Source organism: Mustela lutreola, chromosome 15 (assembly GCF_030435805.1).
Source record: "Mustela lutreola isolate mMusLut2 chromosome 15, mMusLut2.pri, whole genome shotgun sequence".
Classification (NCBI taxonomy): Eukaryota; Metazoa; Chordata; class Mammalia; order Carnivora; family Mustelidae; genus Mustela; species Mustela lutreola.
Window position 1 is genome coordinate 26,353,873 of NC_081304.1, and position 23,798 is coordinate 26,377,670.

Sequence of the window (23,798 nt, forward strand, 5' to 3'; positions counted from 1 at the left end):
GGAAGGGTGGGCTTGTCCTTGCATGAGGGGGGAAGAGGAGGAGGAAGAACGTGGGAAGACGTGCATTTGTGTCCACAAGCAGTTAGAAGTGCGGTGTGTCTGAATAAAGGCACTTATTTATTTATCTATTTATTAAAAAGATTTTATTTATTTATTTGACAGAGAGAGACACAGTGAGAGAGTGAACACAAGCAAAGGGGTGTGGGAGAGGGAGAAGCAGGCTTCTCATTGAGCAGAGTCCAGTGCGGGGCTCGATCCCAGGACCCTGAAGGCAGATGCTGAAGGGCTGAGCCACCCAGTGCCTCTAAAGGTGCTAATTTAGATGTGATTGGAGCTAGGTGGTCCATAGGAGTAAGTGAGATGTGAATGAAATGCTAGATGTAGAGGTAGATGGGAAATAAAACCTTGGGGACAAGAGTCCGTGGAGAAAGAGATGACTGAGGATAAGAAGAAAGTCCGTAGAGTTCAGTCTCAGAGTATTCAGCAGAGGAGGGGATTTGAGTTCTGTGTTCAGCCTGTTTGCTTTAAGTTCTGTAGGCTGTCTATGGCTATGGTGATCCCCTAGTTGTGACAATTAAAATGTCCTCCCGGGGGCAGAATTGTCGCTTGTTGATGACTACTATTCTTCTTTATAGTTTCTTCTTGCTCATAATATTAATTTCTTTGTGGCCCCTGCATGCTCTTTCTTTATGCCTTTTTAGCTTTCACACCCACCACCAATGTGGTTCCCAGTCCTAATCCATAAGACAAACCCTGACTCGGCTTAAGTGCCATCATTCTTCTTTGTGAAGATTTTTGTGTACCGGGACACTCTGTGGTTGCTGATCTGCTAATGGATTGACTGCCTGTGATGCAGGAACTTGCTTCTAGCCCAGTCAGCTGTGGTTGTGGGTGGAAGGGTTAGCAGTCATGTCTGCTTCTTTAGGTTATGTCCTGGGATCATGAATTGAGCCCAAGGCAGACACTTAACTGACTGAGCCACCTAGGTGTTCTCCTGTTTGTTTTTTCGGATTATTTATTTATTTGACAGAGCACAAGCAGGGGGAGTGACAGGCAAAGGGGGAAGGAGAAGCAGGCTCCCAGCAGAGCCAGGTTTAGCCCGATGTGGGGCTCAATCCCAGGACCCTGGGGATCATGACCTGAGCTGAAGGCAGTTGCTTAACCAACTGAGCCACCCAGGCGCTGTCCCTGGTTTGTTTTTTGACTTAGTGTCTGCCTTCCACATCTCGAGTCCTGTGTTGTCCACAAAGTTTCATTTGGTCCAGCTTCACCTCATACTGATTTCCCTCTCTTTGATGTTATAGGTCCCAGACAGACCTTAGTGTGCTGTATTCTATTCTCTTGTTTTTCTGGCTATTTCATGGAGGTATATTTTTTTCTGGGATAATTCTTTCTGATATTTTGTATTCCTGTATTACATAGTGTTGGATATACAGTTCTCATTCAGTAAATACTGATTGTATTAATGTAATGTATATTACATTATATATATACATAAATATATAATATATATTAATAAGTAACTATTTATTAATACATTCAATAAATACTGATTATTCTCAATGACATATTAGAATCAGTTATATCCATTTTTTAATAAAGATTTTAAAATTTATTTTAGAGAGAGTGAGCAGGGGTGGTGGGGAGGGCAGAGGGAGAGGGAAGGGGAGAGAAACTCAAGCCGACTCCGCCCTGAGCACTGAGCCCGATGTGGGACTGGATCTCACAACCCTGAGATCGTGACCTGAGCCCAAACCAAGAGTTGGATGCTTGACTAACTGCCACCCAGGTGCCCAAGAATCAATTATATTTTGTTAGCAGAAATATTACTAATAGAATAAGTTTCCATATATCAAAGTGATGAACTTATGCCATTTTTCTTCCATAAATTTAATCAATAGTCAAATAAGAATGGGTAGGCATTTAAGGAGCCTCTCATATTCATGATGGTAAGATTCGATATAAGGGGCATCTGGGTGGCTCAGTCGGTTAAGCGTCTGCCTTTGGCTCAGGTCATGATCCCAGGGTCTGCGATTGAGCCCCATGTTGGGCTCCCTGCTCAGCTGGAAGCCTGCTTCTCCCTCTGCCCATCACCCTGCTTGTCCTCTCTCTCTCACTCTCTTTCAAAGAAATAAATAAAATCTTTAAAAAAAAAATTGATGTTTAGAAGATAGCCATATGGATTATAACTTTTTGTCCTTAATTAAGATGGATTTAGCCATAAACCAGTGTTTAGCAAGAAAAGAGATTTGGTATAAATACAATCAGTAGATATTTTGATCCAAGTCACAAATACAAATAAGGAAAAGAGGAAATTTGTCTTAGTCCTTTCAGATTGCTGTAATGATAAACAACAGAAATTTATTTCTCTTCCTTCTGGAGACTGAGGTCAGGGTACCAGCACAACTGGGTTCCGTGGAGACCCTCTCCCATGTTACAGACCATCGCCTTCTTGTGTCCTCACGTGGAAAGAGGGAGAGTCTCTGGGGTCACTTTTATAAGGGCTCCACCGTCTTGGCCTTAATCTCCTCCCAGAGGAGAGGCCTCCTCCCGGAGGCCCCACCTCCTAATAAGGGCGGGAGGGCTTAAATTTCATCATAGGAATTTTAGTGGGGCACAGATATTCAGTCCATAACAAAATTAAATAAACCAAGAATATTTGTTGTGTCTCCCAAGTGCTTATGGTTACCTCTTCTTAAAGGGTTCTGAGAATCAAATGAGAAAATGTGTCTGAAGTAGTTGGAGGACTCCGAAGCACTCACATCTCATTTGTGTGGTTGGCTGTCATTCAGGTGTAGAACTCTGTGTGTGACCTGAGTTGGTCTCGTTAATGCAGTGTGTCTAGCTCATTGTAGGCAGGCGGTATGTACCGAGAGAATAAATGAGGATGTTTGAGTGGGAGTGAGAGCACATTTAGTGGAAGGTCCGTGTGTCACCCATGTGACTTTGAGGCTTTAGCTCTTGCATCTTTCAGGTTTGTGTTGCATTTGCTAATGAAGTTTGATCTAAGTATTTGAGTTACAAGTACCTGGTCCCTGTTCCTTATAAATGGTGCCCATAACAGGAGGTCGTCTGAACATTTACTGAAAGTTTCTGTCTGTGAATGATTCTGTTAATGGGCAGGTCATCAGGATTTACTTTTTATGAGCACAGGATGTAATTCGTTGCTGTAAACATTTCAGTAAACCGAGTGTATGGTTGCTTCCGTAATTCTTGACTGTGGATATTCCCAGGAGAGCGGAACTTAGATACCTGTTACAGATGCTGCTGGACACCATTTTGGCAGTTCTTACAAATACAGAATAAAAAGAGAAAAGAGGAACTCAAATAGGGAAAGGGCAGCTCTCATTCTCATTTTCAAATGTTTCGTTGGCCATAAACACCGTGGGAGTGGCAGTTTTGGTCTCAGTCTTGTTCACCTTTGCATCTAGTGCCTGGCATAAAGTTGACATTCAGTAAATATTTATTGAAAAAATAAATAATGGAGAATCTAGGCTTTCTTGGATTCTCTACCTCACATTTGAAAAGCCATCGGAGTTAACAAGAGTTTAGCAAGATTGCGGTAGAACTGGTAGAATGTGTCTGGCTTTTTGCCTTGGGATAAACCCTACAGCCCTGGTCCCTTTGTAACACAATATGCTGTGATTGCTACAGGTATCAGTGTGAGGGGTTCAGTCTATTCATTTAGGTTGCGAAAGCCATTTTCTTTTTTTTTAATTTGTTATATTCCCTTTTCTTTTTGCAGTTCTAATTGTGGAGTGGTAAACATATACAATCAAGATTCTTGTCTCCAAGAAACAAATCCAAAGCCGATAAAAGCTATAATGAACTTGGTTACAGGTGTTACTTCTCTGAGCTTCAATCCTACTACAGAAATCTTGGCAATTGCTTCAGAAGAAATGAAAGAAGCGGTCAGATTGGTAATATGTCTTTGTCTTTTTTAAAAAAAAATCATTTATAATCCTTTGGCTCCACACTGGATGTGGAACCTAATTTAAAAAAAAAAAAAAAAAATTGAAATGTACTGAAGGATATGTAGTAGCTTCCTTCCTCCCCCCAGAATCTTAGAACTAAGTTGAAAACATGGAAAGATAGTAGGAGAGTAGAGTGTTGGATTATTTTAAAAAGAGTAGCTTCTTTTGATGTAGAAATTACAAGTATTGGGGCTTTTGGGGGTGTGGTTGTAGAAGTGGTGATGCACTGCAGCCCCCAAATTTGCCTTAAGGAATTTTTTTACGGCAAGCACTTTATTTTTCTACAATTTTCTTTCCTAATCCCTGCCTTTTTTAAGGCCTGCCGTCATAATGGAGGAGGGGAGGCAGTTCTTAGATTTTGAACATAAATTGAGCTTGAAAGCAGATTGTGTAAGCAGATTACACTTTAAACAACTAGCTCGTACTTGTGCGTTTGCCTCCCTGCCAGCGGTCCCCAAGACCTCCCCCAGGTTTGTTGATTTCCTAGGACTCAACAGGATTTAGTGTATGGTCTCGTTCATGGCTGAGAGTTACTCCAGGAAAAGGATGCGCAGTAGAATCAGCCAAGGGAAGGTACAGGGGGCAAAGGTACAGGGTACAGGGTGACTGGAGGAGACCAGTCACCGGCTTCCAAAGGACCCCTCCTAGTGGAGTCACAAAGGCCATGTCTCATTCCTCCAGCAAGTTGTGACCACGTGGGTGGCGTGTGTTCTGTCAGGCAGTCCCTCATGAGGGGCTGTGCTCAGGGTCTTTATTGGCAGTTGATCATGGAGCTACCCTCTGCCTCACATGCACCAAAATTCTGGGTTCCCTGAAGTAAAGGCAGGTGTTCAGCAGAAACCACATTGTACAAATCCTTCAGGCCTGGTGAGCCATCCTTAGCCATTAGGGAAAGTGTCATATCAGTGCAGAGAACTGTTTCCCAGTTAAGTTGCCAAACGTGATTGAAAGGCCACCCTTGCAGGTAGGCCTTTCTGAGGATAGCAGCCTCAGGTCTGTCTGAACTCCTTTCTGCCCAACCTCAGAGCCCAGCTGACATGTCCCTGCATCTCTGAAGTTTCCTATGCTGTAGGCAGAACCGGTTTCTTCGTTATTGAACTGTTCTTTGCCGCAGACACCAGGTACCTGCATGACCCAGAGCTCTGAATGGTAGTACTGCCTGTGGCGGTATTACGCGTATGCCGCCAGACTGTAAGCACCCTACAGACACTCTTACCTTTATCTCGTTCACTTGCCAGAGGGTCTTGCATACTTTATTAGCTTCGTGTGATAGTGTATAGATCACAAAGATTTACAAAGAGGTCTTCAAAAAAATTGTGCACCAAGTAACAGTCCTCCGAGGATTAACTCACCCAGAGTCAACAGCCAGTAAAGGGCATGTGCTTCTAGGTTCTCCATTCTTCCTGGGACATCCGTGGTTTTCCAGCTGAATTCCTGTGCTCCCTAGAAGGTGTGCAGAACTTCTGATGTCAGGTAGCACAGAGGAGGAGGTGAAGTCCTATCTGTAGCACACCGAGCAGCTTCGCTGTTGTCTGTGGTATCTGTTGGCATTCTCCATAAGCTTTTCTTGGAGGGAAGAAGGATTCTGTTGGAAAGAGTGGAAAGTACAGTACTGTGTTTCATTGCCTTTGTGCTGAATGAGTCCTTTGATGAATGAGAAGGTTCTAATTCAAGTCGGTTTTATCCCCGTTCCTCTAATGGGAGTAGTGGACTAGCACACATTAACCTTTTATCATTTTAATGGTAGCAAATTGTTTTAGAAAACCATGGGATCCACCTCCTGTTGACATAATACATTTTGCGAGACGCCTAGTAGTTAGTTCTGCCTCGTTTGCTTCAGTGATCGCGGCAGCATTTATGGTTTTTTTACTGTGGCAAAATCACACAAGGAATTCATTAGTAACAGCCAAATCCCATTTTTTAAATGGTAGTCAACCATAATATCTAATGGAAAGAAGCCAGGCATGGCAGCCTCAGAATGCCTCAGTGAAACAGCCTTAGTGTCATTAAATGCAGTCTCAGAATGATCCAAACAGCTCTGTTATCCCAGCATAAAGCAGTGAATGTAAATCCGAGCCGTTGCACCGGAGCCGTTGCACGGGTAAGAGACACAGAAGTTAAATTGTTACTGCATCTACAGTCTTTGATGTAGTAGGAAGTTGTGGAGCTTCTTATCCATTAAATAAGGATAAGTGAGCTTTTTACTTGTTGAATTTTGATACCTGGGCCCTTAAATGTAATGACAGATATGGTGTTGGAGGGAAAGCGAACTTTCTGAGGTAAAGAAGTTAGGTTTTTATGTTTTTTTCCCCTTTCTTTTAAAGATTTATTTATTTTAGAGAGCATGCACAAGCACAGGGCAGGGGTAGGGGGTACGGGCAGAGGGAGGGAGAGACTCGATCCCACAACCCTGGTATCATGACCTGACCTGAAATTAGGAGTTGGCCTTTTAATCGACTGAGCCATTGAGGAGCCCGTGGGTTTTTTTAAAATTAACAGTTCAATAATAGCTTTTAATACAAGGGCCATAAAGAGAATTTCCTCTCAGCAGGTGAGAGTTTGTCTGAGGGAAGAAGTGCTGATTCAGGGGGAGACTCCACTGGGGAACTTCAGAAATAGATACAGCTGGGTCTCTTGGGAGACTACTGTAAACATGTTTTTGCTCTTGATACTCAAATCTAGAGGAGGTAAAATGTAAAAATAAGTTGTTGATGAGGTGGGGTTTCTCCTCCATCAGAAGGAGCACACTGGCCTGTTGTGTGAAGCTGGGGCTGCTGTGTATGGTTGTGTGGGTTGTGAGGAGACACCATTTATATCACATACTTTATTAAGTGTGTGTATTTACCACAGTATTTCTGATACTCTCTTCTGTTCATTTGGCTACAAAAATAACACCGTGACCTTCTGGTAAAAATGGGCTTTAAAAAATGGATGTGTTTTTTGCCCCAATTTTTGCCTCACATTGAGCTCCCTAGTTGTAATAAGCAGATTGACCCAAGTATGAAGTTACATGAATCCAAATTAGGAGACTGTTTTTTCTAATTTAGTTTAGAAAATAAAGGGCGTGGTTTAATATAATTATCTTTAGGAAGTCGTTCAAGTGGAAAGGTGGTTCTGGTTTGTTTTGTTTTGGAAGAGTCAGAAAAGCGGCTTCGGAGACTTCAAAGTCACGTCAGCAAAGTTAAGGAGCAGATATCTGGGGCATAGTGTACAAGTACCAGGTGACATATAGGGAGGAAGCAAAAGTTGGACATAGGACAGTCCTCTTGTTGGCACTTGTAGGAAATGGTGATTTCGTGATTGTCTGTTCCCATGAGGCCTCAGATCACCTGTTCAAAGTTGGCACATGCTTGGAGGATGCAGATTTCTGCTAGTCTAAGCAAAACACAATTGAGAAACCAACCACTTAACCAAATTCATATAATTTCCACATTGCCAAACTAAGTGTAAATAAATTCTGCAATATTTATATTGTGGCTTCTTTCCTAAAATAATTACTCTGCTTTATTAAGTACTACTTCTTTTTTTTAATGAATTTTTCAAGGAACCTTTATAGAGAGTGGTTTTTAAGAAGTTTAAAAGTGAAGATCAAGGGTGCCCGAGTGGCTCAGTGGGTTAATAAGCCTCTCCCTCTGCTCAGGTCATGATCTCAGGGTCCTGGGATCAAGCCCTAAGGGTGCCTGAGTGGCTCAGTGGGTTAAGCCTCTGCCTCTGCTCAGGTCAGGATCTCCGGGCCCGGGGATTGAGCCCTGCATCGGGCTCTCTGCTCAGCAGGGAGCCTGCTTCCCCCTCTCCTTTCTCTCTGCCTGCCTCTCTGCCTACTTGTGATCTCTGTCTGTCAAATAAATAAGTAAAATCTTAAAAAAAAAATGTGAAGATCAAGTCCAGGTACTGCCAACTCTGTGGCTTTAATGGGTCTAGACAGTTCTCGTTAGTACTGATTGCTCTGTCTTGATGCCATGCGGTGCAGGAAGAACCTGCTTTCTGGAAAAGTCGAGAATAATCGAGATGACTTGGAGATTCACTGTACGCTGTACTTTCTTGACGAAAGGCTCAGTAGGTCTCTTCCCAGAAGGAAGAGGGCCTAATGAGTAATCAAAACCTGTTTACTAGGTGTGTATATCACTGGGTTTTACCCAGGGCTGGTCTGTGAAAATCACCTTGGTTGAATGTCTTAAAGCTTCATCTGAAAGTGTGGCGGGTGACAGACCACCAGGGTGAACAGCTGGGTGATAGCTGTCTGCGCGTGCCGGAACACGAAGGGGCTGTTTTGTTTTGTTTTGTTTTTAAGATTTTATTTATTTATTTGACAGACAGAGATCACAAGAAGGCAGAGATGCAGGCAGAGAGCGAGGAGGAAGCAGGCTCCCCACTGAGCAGAGAGCCTGATGTTGGGCTTGATCCTAGGACCCTGGGATCATGACCTGAGCCCAAGGCAGAGGCTTAATCCACTGAGCCACCCATGTGCCCCAGGGGCTGTGTATTTTAGAAGATGTGGAGGGTATTTGAAAGCTAGAGTTGTTGACCTTCCAGTCTCCTTCAGGTGACTTTTCATGCCTGGGTTTGGTTTATCCACAAATTGGATGAAGGCTTGTGTCGGCCTTGGGCTGGGGCTTGGGCTCCTTTTCCCCAGAAGTAGACTCTCTTGGAGAAAGAGACTGTGCCTCCTCTTGTCTAGGCGTGGCCCAGAAGTCAGCTTTTGGCTCTGTTTAAATCAGAACACAGTTGCACTCGATGAACCAGGTATTCTCATGAGTTTGTCCTTCAGAGGAGATTGGAAAAGGCAAAGAATACATAACAGAGGTTGGAAAGGAAAATTGTAGAAAGGAAATCATATGCTATTGGAATAGTAGGGTACGCCTTTCCTGGGCCTCCGTTATATAAAATCAGACTCTTCATAATTAAAGTATCTGTGTCCTGTGACCAAATTTTAGTAGTATTCACTGTGGTTGTTAAGTTAGAACATTAATGGGTACTGCTGTTGACTTTTTACTTGAGTGTGTTCTTTTTTTTAATTCACTCAGCAAACACCAGAGTCTCGTAGGACATCATGCTAGATGCTAGATTAGAAGGATCAAGGAGATCCTTTCTTCTCTTCCCTCCTTTCCCTCTCAGTCAGTAGCACATGGAAAAGCCAATTTTAATTTCAGGACACTTTGGTTCTTTGAGATAATTGTACATTGTGTGTACTGCAATGAAAATGAACTTTTTGTTCCAGCAGAAATATAGATGAAGCCTAAAATTTAAGAAAGATGAGTTCACAGTTGTTGTGATTTAAAGCTTTGTGTTATTTCCTACAGGTTCACCTTCCCTCCTGTACAGTATTTTCAAACTTCCCAGTCATTAAAAAGAAGACTGTTTCTCTTGTTCATACCATGGATTTTTCTCCCAGAAGTGGGTATTTTGCCTTGGGGAATGAAAAGGGCAAGGCCCTGCTCTATAGGTGCGTATTATTTATGTTTAAACATCAGAAATACCTGTCACCTTCTGAAAATATAAAGAGATACTGTTGTTACATTCCCAGTTCTGTGTTCACATGTAGTTTATTAATTCTATAGCTTGTTGATCAGCTACTTTAATTATTTAATTAATAATCAGATAAATTATTGATTATAGCATGTTTAAGTGGACTGTCTTAATTATCTAACAAATTGTGTTTATTTATTTATTAAAAGTTTTTATTTATTTATTTGACAGACAAAGAGACGGAGAGGGAACACAAGCAGGGGGAATGGGAGAGGGAGAAGGGACCCCGATTTGGGACTCGATCCCAGGACCCTGGGATCCTGCCTGAGCCAAAGGCAGATGCTTAACTGACTGAGCCACCCAGGCGCCCCTGAAATGCATTTTTCTTTTTTAGTTAGTTTGGTTTTTTTTGAAAGATTTTATTTATTTATTTGACAGAGAGAGATTACAAGTAGGCAGAGAGAGAGAAAAAGGAAGAAGCAGGCTCCCTGCCAAGCAGAGGGCCCAATGCGGGACTCGATCCCAGGACTCTGAGATCATGACCTGAGCCGAAGGGAGAAGCTTAACCCACTGAGCCAACAAGGCGCCCCTGAAATGCATTTTTATTACCATAAAATGTGGCTAGCAGAAAAGTTCACCTGGAGATTTATTAATTTTTTAAAAAATGTATTTATTTGGGTGGGGGCATCTGGAGGCTCAGTGGGTTAAAACCTCTGCTTTCGGCTCTGGTCATAATCCCAGGGTCCTGGGATCGAGCCCTGCATCAGGCTTTCTGCTCAGCAGGGAGCCTGCTTCCCTTTCTCTCTCTCTCTGCCTGCTTCTCTGTCTACTTGTGATCACTGTTTGTCAAATAAATGATTAAAATCTTTTAAAAAAAATTTATTTGGGAGTGTTAAGCTGCGTTTTGAGAATGTCAGTTTGAGGAAGAGTAGCCCCTTTAAAAGTACTGCTACTATGTTGGTGGTTTCTGTTTAGATTAACTTTTGCTGATTTGACAATTCATTATTTACTCCACTAGATTTAAGTGATTTTTTGTTTGTTTTATTTGTTTTCGGAAAGAGGTGCTGCTTTCCCTGCTTCCCTGCCAGCTGTAGGCTGTAAATAAGGGTGTCAGCCACAGAGATGTCTAAAAGTTATGCTCTGTCCATTTCTTTTCTGCACTCAGCATGCTTAGCTATAAAACGGGAACAAACAACCCTGGTTGCACGGTTGCTAGAAGATACAGGTGACAAGGCGGCTCTTCCCGGGGAGCTGAGGAGCTGGGAGCCTGTGACTTCACTCAGAGCACTTGTCCTTGCTCCCTTGTGTTGGTGGTGAATGCTACATAGGACCCTGTGTTTATGTTTGTATCAGAGAAGGCCTGCTTTCAAAATACTGAAATCAGGTGTGAAGAAAAGGAGGATTATAAATTGGGTTTGAGGAGATAATTGTGAAGAGAGGATATAGCAAACAGTAATATGGTCTCAAGTTCTACTTTGAAAGGAAAATGGGATATACTGGGAAATTGGTATATCCCATCATTCTCAGTCCCAGTAATTTTTGGAGTGATTCTTTCAGTTCAGGTTTTATAGAAAGAATGCAGGTTCCTACTGCACCTAGAAATTCTCTCCCAAAGCTTTGGTTTTATTATAATTGAATCCTCTTTCCTCTAAGTTTAAGCACCAGAGGCCATTAGAGTTTTCTCGAGAGCATTGCTGTCTAGTGAGACTATTTCTAGCAAGTGGCTTGGACTGACACGTCTGCTGGGTATGGCTGAGCAGGTATTTCATACAGTCCATTTGATGCTTTGCAGTAAGCTTAATGCTTTTACTGAAATCTGAGGAATTAGCCTTAGGATCCTTCAGGATGTCAGGTTGAGAAGTCTTAACCTAGCTGCCCCGTGAGAATGATTATGATTACATTTTTCCCCCCAAAATCTTCCTAACATCATTTTCATTGACAGTACTCTGAGTAATCATTTCAAAGTTATTTAGATAATTTGTCTTTTACTTTTTCAGGTTGCACCATTACTCAGAATTCTGAAGAGAATATTTGAAGTAAGAAAATCCTTTTTTATTGATTCTTCAGGTTTTAGGGTTCACATCTGTTGCTGTCATTTGGCAGAGGGACCACATTGTCTGGTCTTTGTTTCTTTGCCACTGGGTTGCTGTATCTTCGGGTAGGGGAGTAGGGTGGAAGTAGATCAGGAAGAGCCCAGTTGGACTTGAACCTTCCTTGGGCAATTTTATTCCAAATCACAACAGTCTGGATCTGTTTTTCTGAGGTCTGATCTCTAATATGGTGTTCAGTAACGGTCATCAGAATTGTTATTACTGAACATTTAATCCACAAAGGATAGACATAATCACAAGAGATATATCTTCAGATAAAATTATAGCTTCCATGAGCTCAAAACCCCTTATTTTGTATGTTTCTTGAGAGATTAAAAGTAGCCTGCCCTGTGGCTAGTTAATGGTAGCTTGTCACAGAGCTAGTTGATGGCTGGTCATTAGTATTGCTGCCCAGTATTTAAAACAATGGGACATGCTTCCCTTTCCGTGGCTTGATCTTTGACTTGGAGATGTGGTAGTTCTGAGGTTGAGCTTTGCAGTTGGCCTGTTCATCTCTTTTCTGAAATTCGTGAACGTTTTCTACAGATTGAGGAGACTCTGGGAGTGATAAAGGATTAGTTATTGAGCCAAACCACATTAGCCAAGAGGGGAAAGCAGCCTAGCTGTCCTGCCTCCCCAGTTACACAGCCAGCACGTACATTTGTGGGTGACCAGCAGCCATAAATCAAGTGTGTAATTTCTTCTGTTCTTTTCTCAGATCCAGTTGAGCCACAAGAGAAACCTGTCTCAATATATCTTCTCAGAAGCTTTCTGAATGTGTGATAACATGTGTATAATGATGTATCGAGCCAGCTGTGCTTATTTAAGTCAACAGAGGTGTCTTATAAACAAATAGCAACTTTTGTTTGAAAATAAATGTATGTTCTTTCCTTCCCACCTACACACAAACACACTGTCTTGGATGCGTTTCTTTTCAGACTGAACATGAGAGATTGGAAACACCTGTCTGTAGCCAGAAATAATACAGACAGATATTCTTCTGTTTCAGTTTACCCTAGTTGCTATTTCCCCTTTTCCCAGCAGAGAGCTCTCCATGTTTCAGGGTATTTCAGGGTATCAGCTAACAACCTCTGTTGAGCTAGTAAGGTCATTTGGCTTCATGTGAGAGCAGTGAGAAAATTGCATGGAAAGAATTTTGAACTTCCAGGTTTTCTTGAAATGGTGATAATGGAAATGAGAAGACTTCTGGGCATTTTACTTCAAATGGTTATCATTGGTGTTTGTTGGAGAGGGGTCCCATGAAATCGTGGCACATGTGTCTTACCGATTTCCTGGAAATATTTAGTACATCAATTTAAATGTTTCATTTAATTTAGGTTCTGGGGTTGGCAGTTTGGTTGCACAATTTGGCTATAGTATAACCTTGCTTTAAACTGATATTAGACCCTGTATTTAAGGAGTATTAGTTGTGAAAAGTATCAAGTAGGGGCTACGAACCTTCACCCTACCTCCTTGCGAGCACCTGGGAAAGTCAAGTTAGAGGAGGAAGTTTTTCCAGTGACAAAGAATGGCTCTGACTCTGCCCAAAGAAGTAATGGATCCCAGTTAACTATATTCAAACAAACAGCTCAGGGAAGGGCATCTTCTGCATCTTCAAGGCCTTTCCAGGTGACCTAGAGCAGCCCTAGATGGTATGTTTGGAATGACAGGATCTTTCTGAAAGGACATTTTCTATTAAGGTGGGCTATTGTGTGTAATTGTAGAGGCCCTCTCCTGTCCCCTCTTCTTGGCAACAACTTCATAGTAAATATTGGTGCTAAAAATTTCAGTCCTGAAACCAGTGGACTTGTTAGTGTTACTCCTCTCGAGAAGTGCTAGAGGGCAGCATTGGACTGGGAGTCTGCAAAGGCAAGGCTCTCTATAAGCTGTTTACCATCACTTTGTATTTAACTTGAGCTACATCATTGTTTATTTCACATGTGGATACCAAGCCTTATATGTGCTTATTCTGCATACGATTTTCAGTTCCTAAGAGTGTAAAGATTTACAGGAATTTATCTTTCTAGAGAAAATGATGGAAGTCGGAGTTGAAATCTTAACTACTTTTTAATGCCTCTAGATCATTTTTACACTCTCTTAGGGGCAGAGCAAAGAATCCCCAGTTCTAATCTCTAAGATAGATAAATGTGCTCTTTGTTCTCCAGACGGATATGCCACTGAATCTGCGTCTTGTCTTTTAATGTTTATATACCCTCGAAGGGTGTTGGGAATTTGAGTCAGGCTCTCATTGTTTCTTGTTGCTGGTGCCAGGCTATGTCCTCGAGGAGAGGAGAGCCACCGTCATGATCTCATTTACACAGTTCTCTGTTGGCACTTGCTACAACAGCATGGACGTGGCTTCTGTGTGTTCGGGGGCAGACGTTTTGAGCTGTGGGGTGATATGTTGCCATCCAAAGCCTCACAGGATGTGCTCCGTTTATCTGGAGTGATGATGAGTTGAGATCTTTGGTGTATCCTACTCCTCTCTCCCCTAGCCCCTCTAATGGTCGGTGAACTAAAGAATTAGTCTGTTGAAATCGGTGGTGGTGTTTGGACAAATCAAGGTGAGAAGTCGTAGCAGGTGCTAAGTGTGCATGCGTGTGTCTCTGGTGAGGATAATGGGGCCCTTTTCAAGTCTGCACAGAATGTGTGGCCCACCGGAGGGCTTGTAGCCAGCGTCTCTGCGCTTCAGCCAGCCGGCGGGATGGGAGCAAGCAAATGCTCGTGAAGAGAAGCGCTTACCATACTTGTAATCAGCTCCCGATTGGCTCCTTGGCCTCCCATGCGTATCTCCCAAATCATCACAAATTGCAGGAGACACAAGCATCGCCTATTCCCTTATGAGGAATGGGGGCTGGGACAAGAGGTGTGGGGAGAAGGTAGAACGTGGGTGGGAACAGCGTTTTGGAGCCCCTGGCGCTGTACTTTTGCTGATGTCAGTATATACATGTAATCTCAGGAAATTCGCATTGTTCCTCTTAAGGAAAGTGATAACTTTTTTTAATAGTCACATTTTTTTTTTTAGATTTTATTCACTTATTTTCGTGCTTGAGCAGGGTCAGGGCAGAAGGAGAGGGAGAGAGAATCTCAAGCAGACTCCCCGCTGAGCCCAGAGCCTGAGATCATGACCTGAGCTGTGACCAAGAGTCCGATGCTTAACCTACTGAGCCACCGAGGCACTCCGATACTTCCTTTCTATAGGGAGATAAATTAAGGTTCAGAGAGGTTGAACATCTGAGTCCCTAAAGCCATCATCCTTACATTGATCACTGATCGACAGAGCAGGGCATTTCTACTCACAGTATGTGGTACATGATTGTGGGAAGGAAATAGAGCTCCCGTGTTGTGCAAAATGTGTTTATACTGCAGATCATGTGGATAATCTGTAAACAGATATGTTTCTTTGGCGGGTATATACTCAAGGGTCTTCCACAAAAGGGCCATTATTTTGGAGACCCAACCTATTGCCGCAGCAAACTTGACACACCCCAGCTGAACACATTCCCACACCCTACCTTCCACTTCCCCAAGCTTGTTTTTGTATTCCCTTTAATGTGAACAGCTCCTCCATTAACCCAGTCACTTTTAAGCTAGGTACATGAGACTGGATTTAAACCTGAGATTTTTCTCTATTTTCCACCACAAACCCTAGTTACCAAGCAATTTAATTTTTCTCTCAAAAGTCCTCTTAATTTTCTATCCTGCTGCTTCCCCACCTCTGATCAGCTTTCATCTGTTAATCCCCTGGCTGGGTGTCATTAGTTCCTGCTTCACGTTTTTCAATTGGATGTTCATACTGCAGTCAGTGATTTTTTTTTTTTTTTTTTTTTAACATTTTAGTTATTTGTCAGCATAGGAAAGCAAGAGAGCACGAGCAGGGGGAGCAGCAGGAAGAGGTAGAAGCAGGCTCCCTGCTAAGCCAGGGGCCAATGTGGGACTCGATCCCAGGACCCTAGGATTGTGACCTGAGCTGAAGGCAACCACTTCTCCAAATGAGTCACCCCATCAACGATTTAAAAAAAAAAAAAATTATTAGGAAAAACTTCAAATGTATACAAAAGGAGAGATACTAATATAAATCTCTTTGGAAGGATCACTCCGCTTCGACAATAATCAGCTCCTGGAAATCTTCATGTCCCGCCCACAAGCTCTCTGGTTATTTTGAAGCCCAGCCGAGACGTATCCCTTCATCTGTAAATATTTGAGTACGTATAGAGATGTGTTTCAAAAATACAAATCTTAACACTCTCCTCTTGCTTAAAATCCTAAACAGCTCATTTCTCCCAAACCCTTTAGTTTCCCCAACTATGGAAAAGGCGTAATAACAGACGTGCCTTCTAGGACTAGTTATCAGGCTCCGAACAGCCCCTGGCCCAGAGCGAGCTGTCCGTGAGTGTGAGACGCTGCCATTGTAATCATCATCACAACCGCAGTCCTGTAAGATGACACTCAAGCTCCTTCGCTTGGTAGAGAGGCCCATTATCTTGGCCTCTTCCCATCTCTCCAGCATCCTCGCTTACCTTGTGCTCCAGAAATCTTGAGCTACTTGAAATTTCCTTGAATAAGCCCAGCTATCTTTCTCCCCCATACCTTTGTTCTTGCCGAAGCTTCCTCCTTGCCTTTTCTTTCTCTGCCTCTCAAACACTGTGCATCTAGCAAGATGGAGATGGACTTCTGTCACGGTACCTACACCCTTTGTTGTATTTGTTTCTGTGTTTATATGGTCTCTTTTTAAAAAAACTTTTTTGTTTATTTATTTGACACAGAGCACAAGCAGGGGAAACAATCAAGGGAGAGGGAGGCTTCCTGCTGAGCAGGGAGTCTAACATGGGGCTCGATCCCAGGATGCCGTGACCATGACCTGAGCCAAAGTCAGATGCTTAACTGACTGAGCCACTCAGGAACCTCTCTTCCTTTTGATCAAAGGAGAAAGTCTCTCCTAGACCGCCTCCCTGCAGACTTTCCCTCATGTTTCCTTGGCAGAATAGGGTCACAGGCTCTAGACCAATTACTATCAAAAAGGATGAATTTTCATAAAACTGATCATACTTCATCCCGTGGGCTGGCAGTGGGGCCTCCTGTCCCTGAGCACATAGCTATCTGCATGTTGCTTGGGGGAAAAAATAAAGCGCTAGGCATCTGTTTGCAGGAGGACAGGGGAGTAGGGAATGACTTTTGGGAGAAAAACTGCTTGCCATGGGTACATGCATGCGTGCTTTTTATTTTATTTTTTAATTTAAAATTTTTTTTTTAATTTTTTGTTTTATTTTTAAACATGAATGGTCCCAGATTTTAATATCTCCAACAGCTATTTTCTTTTAATTTCACTTATCTGGCAGAGGGGGTAGTTAATGGCTTTAGTAACTTTTGTATCTTTGAGGAGGAGAGTAACATTCTTATACTGGTCTCTTTGTATGCGTGAGTATTTCTCCAGGAGAGATACCTGAAGTGGAATTGCCAGATAAACACGTTTAAAATTTTGATTAAAATTTTTGATAGAAATAATTCTCTCAAGTGTCAATGACAATGACATGTGCACCGACAGTCAATGAGAGAATTCCCAGTGAAGTGGTGATAAAAATGTTATCACGAGATATTATTATAACCTAATGAGTGAAAAATGATAGCTATCATTCTAGCTTGTGCTGTGATTTTTGATTTCACCCACTGAAAAAGGGACAACGAACGCTATCTCCTTCCCACGGTCTCTAAGAGAAGTTAATACCAGTTCCTCAGAGAGAGCAGTCTCCCCTCCCTCCTTCCTATTTGCGAAGATGTTTCTCTCCTGTTACTACTTAATTCATCTCTGTCCCTCCAACATTTGGCTCGATGCTTGCTCCATATGTTAGATGTATAATTTTATGAGCTTAAAAAAATCGGACTTAAATATGGACAGAACATATTCTGTAAATGTGGGGAAATGACCAAAAGCACGGTTCTTGAATCCCCAATCAGGATACATGGCTCGACTAAGGGTTTTTGTGCTGTTTTCGGATGTGAGAAGCCAATCTGAAAGTATAACATGAAATTAGAAATGATGAAACTGCTAAGGTATTTTGATGGTCTATGTAGGCAGCAGGTGAGAATATTTGGAATTGGGACTATTTGAGAGGTTAAATTGTAAAGTAGAGTGTAAGAGGGAATCCTGAGGCATAAGGAGAGATGAACTATTAGGAAGCCAGAGGCAAAGCCCAAGTCAGTAGTTTTTAAAATAGATGATGAGTTGAGAATAAACCGTGAAACTTTGAATCAGCCAGCAGCCGGCAAAGGCATTTTCTCATTGACAGCTAAGCAGTGATAAAATTCCCTCATTGTAGGTCCTGCCTCCCCATCAGAAAGCCTGGCATAGTAAAATGAAATAACATTTCCAGAAGTTCCAGCAAAATGGTATTCTGTTATTTTATACGCTGCTGTTCTCCACTCACACCCCTACTTCTTCAAATGTAATTTATTCCTCCCGTTGCTTTCTCCTGTGGATTTTCAGATCATTTATCCCCTTCCCTCCCCACCCCCATCTCAAGCCCCAGAGCATCTCAGCTGAGCCACCATGTGTGTGAGGCGCTCTGTTCATGCAGGATTCCTAGCAGTCCTGGGCGGATACAGCTCCCACCTCCTGGAGGCTGAGTTGCACCTTAGACCGATAATTACAAGTTCCAAGAGTGTGGTCACAGGGGATGGACAGAGCACTTTGGGAACATGGCGTGAGGGGGAAACTTGATTTGGCCCCCAGGTCCCCTAGGAGGCCGTGTTAAAGTTGGGGTTGGAAGAGTGAGTAGGAGTTGGCCAGGACAGGAGTATATCACCCTCAGCCCTCCAGCCACCTCACTGCCCTTCTCCCCAAGGCATGCCCTGAATGCTCTCTGGGATCCCCAACCTCTTGTGAAGACTCCCTGTGCATTCACCTGACTGCTTCTCTTTCTGTGGCAGCCTGGGTCCTCCCTGCAGCTCCTGGGTCTCCCTTGAACCTCTCTCTCCTCTTTGATTGCTCTGCCCCACCCCGCCCCCCTTCTTTGCCCTAACATGACTTGGAAAGAGAAATCATTTTGTTTCATTTCCCAGTTCTGGATAACTTATCTTTACAACATTCATAAGACACTTCAGTATTGAGTCCAGCACAGAAGAAGCCCTTGGAAACTTCTATTACTGCCATTATTATTATTATTATTATTATTATATATTTTTTAAAGAGTTTATTTATTTATTTGACAGAGATCACAAGTGGCAGAGAGGCAGGCAGAGAGAGAGGAAAGGAAGCATGCTTCCCTGCTAAGCAGAGAGCCCAGTGAAGGGCTTGATCCCAGGACCTTAGGATCAAGACCCGAGCTGAAGGCAGAGGCTTTAACCTACTGAGCCACCCAGGCGCCCCTGCCATTATTATTTTTAAAAGACAGACAGTACATTGCACATTACAGACACATCGTAAGAGCGGAGTCCCTTCCTCTGTCGCGGGACCGCATGGCCCAGGTGGGGCAGAGAAGCTGGGACCATGGGAGTCACATGTTCAGTAGGGCACTTGGAGCTCATTGGGTCCCAACAGCGGATACCTAAGGTCACACAACTTGTTAATGTCAGAGCCGACTTAGGACCAGGTCTTCATACTCCCCCTGCGTGTCATGCGTTCTCTACTGTGGTATCTGTGCTCCGCAGTCACTGTGGGGACCGTCGGTGGGGCTTGCTGTCTCATCACCCAAAGGGTGACAAATGCCTTGAGTCTGCGCTCTGAGAAGGTCCTCTGGTCTCCTCTGCAAAAAGCTGACTGTCTTGTGCAGCCCTGGAAATTCTCTCCTCTCCAGAGCGCCTCGCCTCGCTGGCTGCCCCTGGGGGCGGGGGTGGGACACGGAGAAGACGCAGTGCGCACTTGTGCTATTTGCAAAGCTATTCTGTCATGTCGGTGTGGAGGACCAACATTGCTAGAGCTCCCGGTGCCCCTTAGTCTTGGCTTGGAGATGTCCCTGAAGCCTCCTTTCTGCTTTGCTTGTGAAGAAGCCCGAGTGTCTTCTGTTGCCCGGTTTTAAAGACACAGGGCCTTCTTTGGGATGGGCACCAGGAGGCAGTATGGCCTAACTGTCAAGAGCACAGACTCCGTGAACTTGCTTTTGAATAGCCCAGATCCTTGATGCTCTCCAAGCTTCAGTTTCTTTCCCTGGAAAAGAGGGACGCCAACAGAGCCCCTCCAGAGGGTGGGGGAGAATTAAGAGGCACGACAGTATACAAAGCCACGCCCCACTGCTGGGCACAAGGCAAGCATCCAATAAATGCAACTTATAATTATTTTCTCCTGTGATTCTACAGCAGCCTGGAAAGGTAGGCAGGGCAGGTGCTATTAACCCTTTTATACCCTGGGAAAGCTCAGTTTCCGAAAGATTAAATGACTTGATCTGAGGTCACAAATCCAGTAAATGGGTGTCAGGACCCCAGATGTCCTGACTCTGAGTTCAGTGCTCTTTCTGCTCTCGCAATGGCCTTTGGAATGAATGGTATTTCCCTTGGGGACCTGCCTGACCCACTTTCATGTCTGTGAATTCTCTTTTCGGCTTTTCCTCCTCCTGCCAGAATTTTGCCTGGTGCTCATCTCCAGAAACCCAAGAGCCAGACTTCTGCCTGTGGCTCAGAGGCTGCTAAGACGGGGTGGTCCTGTGGATGGAGGACGCTAGGTCTCTCTCAGGAGGGATCAGCAAGGGTGCTCGGAAGCTATAAGGCTGGTAGCTTCATCCCTAGAGAGGGTGCACTGAATCTTTAGCTGGGCGTTCACTTGGTTGTCTTTCAAGTGGATTTACTTCGAGTCCCTTCAAGGACCTAGCTATATGATCATGTATTTAAAAATTTCAGAATCATTTAATACTTAAATGTTCTAAAATTATTTATGGTATTGCTGAAAAGATACTAATGAATTTAACACTATTGCACTTCCTACAAAGGATAATTTCTCACGCAAGACCTCTGAGCTTCTTGCTCGTATATGTCACCAGGAGCATTCCATTTTGTTCAGTAAATCATTGGGTTTCATCCTTCTTCATTGTTTGATACATTGACAGGGTAGATGCTTCCTTGTTCCCTTATGTCTGGAGACCTAATTTATGAAGTGAGAAGTTCTTTCCCTTGGCTATGACTATAGTCCTGGCCAAGTTGGCTGTTTGACTCTGGGTAAGTCATTGAACCCCTCTGAGCCTTTGTTGCCACATTGGAAATGATGGTAATTATCTCACAGAGATGTGTAAAGGGCTCAGGGAGTGGATGTGTCCAGAGTGTGTCCCGAAGTACTGTCCCTGACATTAAGTAGGGGCTCAATTAGCCTGGGTTCATCTTTATCTGGTCATGTCTGTAGACTTTCACATTTATCCATCCAGAGCTACATTCATTATTTTATTTTCTTCTGACCCTGTGAAGCCCATGGGACCGGTGTTAATTTGAAATATAGATAGATACGGCTATATTGCCTTACAAAAACCTTTATCGGTTAATATCCTCATTGAACGAACCTTTGTGAAAATCCCTAACTGACTCATTACTAAAGCATGTTGTAGCTCTTTATGGAAAAAGAAAACACATACAAAAAGCCACACGTAACGAATGCATGGTTTAATGAATTATTATAAGGTCAATACCGCCCAGGTCAAGAAATAAAATTCTGCTCCCGCGCCAAGAACCCCTCCACGTGCACTGTCCCAATCCAACACCCTCTCTTCCCATAAATAACCACTCTCCTGATTTGTATAGTAGCTACTACTTTGATTTTTTTCATTTTCTTATGCAAATATGTGCTCCTGGACAATGGACAATGTCAATTAGTCTTACCTGATTAAAAAAATGTGATTTTTTTTTTTTTTAAATTTATTTGACAGAGAGAGATGACAAGCAGGCAGAGAGGCAGGCAGAGAAAGGGGAGGAAGCAGGCTCCCTGCTGAGCAGAGAGCCCGATGCGGGGCTCGATCCCAGGACCCTGGGATCATGACCTGAGCCAAAGGCAGCGGCTTAACTCACTGAGCCACCCAGGCGCCCCGTTCTTTTTTTGTTATTTTTAAGATTTCATTTTTATTTGAGAGAGAGAGTGAGAGAGAGCACGGGCTGTGGGGGGAGCAGCAGAGGGAGGGGGAGAAGGAGAAGCGGGCTCCCCACTGAGCCAGGAAACTGATGTGGGACTCCATCCCAGGACCCTGGAATCATGACCTGAGCTGAAAGCAGTCGCTTAACCAACTGAGCCACCCAGGCATCCCCCTAAAATGTGATATATCTTGCAAGTTTCCTTTAATCTGTAAGTTCCTCCTTCATCTTCTTTTTTTCCTTTATGAATTATCTGTTGAAAAATTCTAGCCATTTGGCTTGCAGAGTTTTGCACAGTCTGGGCTTTGCTGATGGCGTGCTCATAGTATAGTTAATTAAGCATATTCCTCAGTAAACTTACCGTATTCCCAGTAAACTAGATCAGAGGTTGGATCAAAACTCAGGGGCAGTTTCTTTAGCCTTAGTCTGAAGTCTTAGACATGCCTATGGGAGATGCATGATGTCTGCTGGTCTTTCTTTTTATGCCTAAGTTCATTAATAGTTACAAAATGGTCATATTCTAATTCCATTATTTCTTTATCATTTATTAATTGGAAAACTTTTGTAGAGCAATACCCTCATTTATTATTTGGTTATCACATATTGGTAAGTAGTCATATAGGAATGGCAGGATAAATGCTGAGGTATTTCCCCTTATTGACCAGTTTTTAAAACTAGTTATTTTCTTATCATCCTCTGATGGTTTCCAATCTTTATATATATATATATATATATATATATAAAATTATTATATATATTGTATAACATATATAATATATGTATATATATAATTATAATGATAATTATACATATATGTAATATGTGTATATATATAATTATAAACCTATAGATATAAATATATTTAATGGGTTTTAATCCATTGCATTTGTTGTCTTGGGCCAGTGGAAGCTTCTTCAAATTTGTTCCTGAGTCCTTTCGATAAGCTCTAGTGGTTTGTTGTTGTTGTTTTTACTCTAGTGGTCTTTTATTATTGTATTATTTTATTTTTAAAGATTTTATTCATTGACTTGACAGATGGAGAGAGTGCATAAGCAGGGGGAGCAGCAGAAGGAGAGAAAGAAGATGTGGGGCTCGATCCTAGGACCCAGAGATCATGACCTGAGCCGAAGGCAGACGCTTAATGAAGTGAACCACCCAGGCGCCCGTTCTAGTGGTTTTTTAAATTGTTTTCTTGCTATTTGGTAGGACAGAATGTCCCAGGTTCATCCTGCATATTTCCTGCTCCAGACCTCATGGGAGCGTATCTCTGACAATCACTGCTTTCTTCGAATGAGTAATTGTATTTTAGAAACTTATACTCTGGTTGCTAGTGTTGCTTATTGCTACTGAGGTTGGTTACTGTGCCTAAACATTTTCCGTAGACAGAACTGGGGGTGGGGCGGTGAATTTAGTGCATGTTAGTAAGTTGGGTCTGTGTCTTTGTTGGAAGAGGTCACTGAGAGGATGTGATCACGGGTCCACCTGTGAGCTGGCTGGGGCAACCAGAAGCCCCTCACCCGCTCTGCTGTCCTTGTTGTGGGCCTCCCACTGGCCTCGCCCACCCTGGAAGCTGGCAGCAGGACACAGCCTTGAGACGGAAGTCTGTTGCAATCTGGACCAGAGACATGGTTGAACCCCACGGAGGCCTCCACAGAAGCTTTTCAGGTTCTGGTGGCTGGAGGTGGAGATCTGCTCGTCTTGCAGTTGCCTGAGACCAGCCTAGGAAGGAAGTTACCTTGCTTAGGAACCCTGCACCGGGCTCTGGGGGGCGGCCTGCCTTTTCCCTCTGGCTCTCCTTGCCCACCCTGTCTGGGGGCCCAGTTTCAGCTCTCATGCTGACAGCCGTCAACGCTTGAAGGTTAGTTTTACCAGACACAAAGTCTTGGCGTCTTACTTCCATTCCTCGTGTATCTTAAAGACGTCATTCCTTTTCTTTCGGCATAAAGTGTTGCTGTTGGAAAGTCTCATAATAATCTGATTTTCTTTCCCTTATGAAGTCCAATGCTCTGATTTTCCAGATGGTACAAGGTTTTTCTTTTTTCTTGAAAAGTCCGGGGTCATTGTACGAGAATGTCTTGGTGCTGGTCATTCTGGGTCGATATTCTCAGGTATTATGTCTGCTCTTTCAATGGAAGGTTTCAAATTTTTTTTTTTTTTTTTTAAATTTCGGGGAAGTTTTTGTTGTTTCTTTCTTTTCTCTTTCTTTTTCTTTCTTTTTTTTTTTTTT

The 23,798-nt window shown here is 43.1% G+C and overlaps 1 protein-coding gene across 1 annotated transcript in view; it reads left to right on the plus strand.

Annotated features, from left to right (window-relative positions):
* UTP18 (UTP18 small subunit processome component) overlaps window positions 1-12,439 on the plus strand; it is a 41,676-nt gene extending 29,237 nt beyond the window's left edge. The window contains exons 11-14 of the mRNA XM_059150498.1: window positions 3,746-3,920; window positions 9,275-9,417; window positions 11,438-11,476; window positions 12,249-12,439. Coding sequence (XP_059006481.1) covers window positions 3,746-3,920; window positions 9,275-9,417; window positions 11,438-11,462 — 343 coding nt within the window. The 3' untranslated portion in view covers window positions 11,463-11,476; window positions 12,249-12,439. The remainder of the gene's footprint in view (window positions 1-3,745; window positions 3,921-9,274; window positions 9,418-11,437; window positions 11,477-12,248) is intronic.
* Window positions 12,440-23,798: the final 11,359 nt, after the last annotated feature.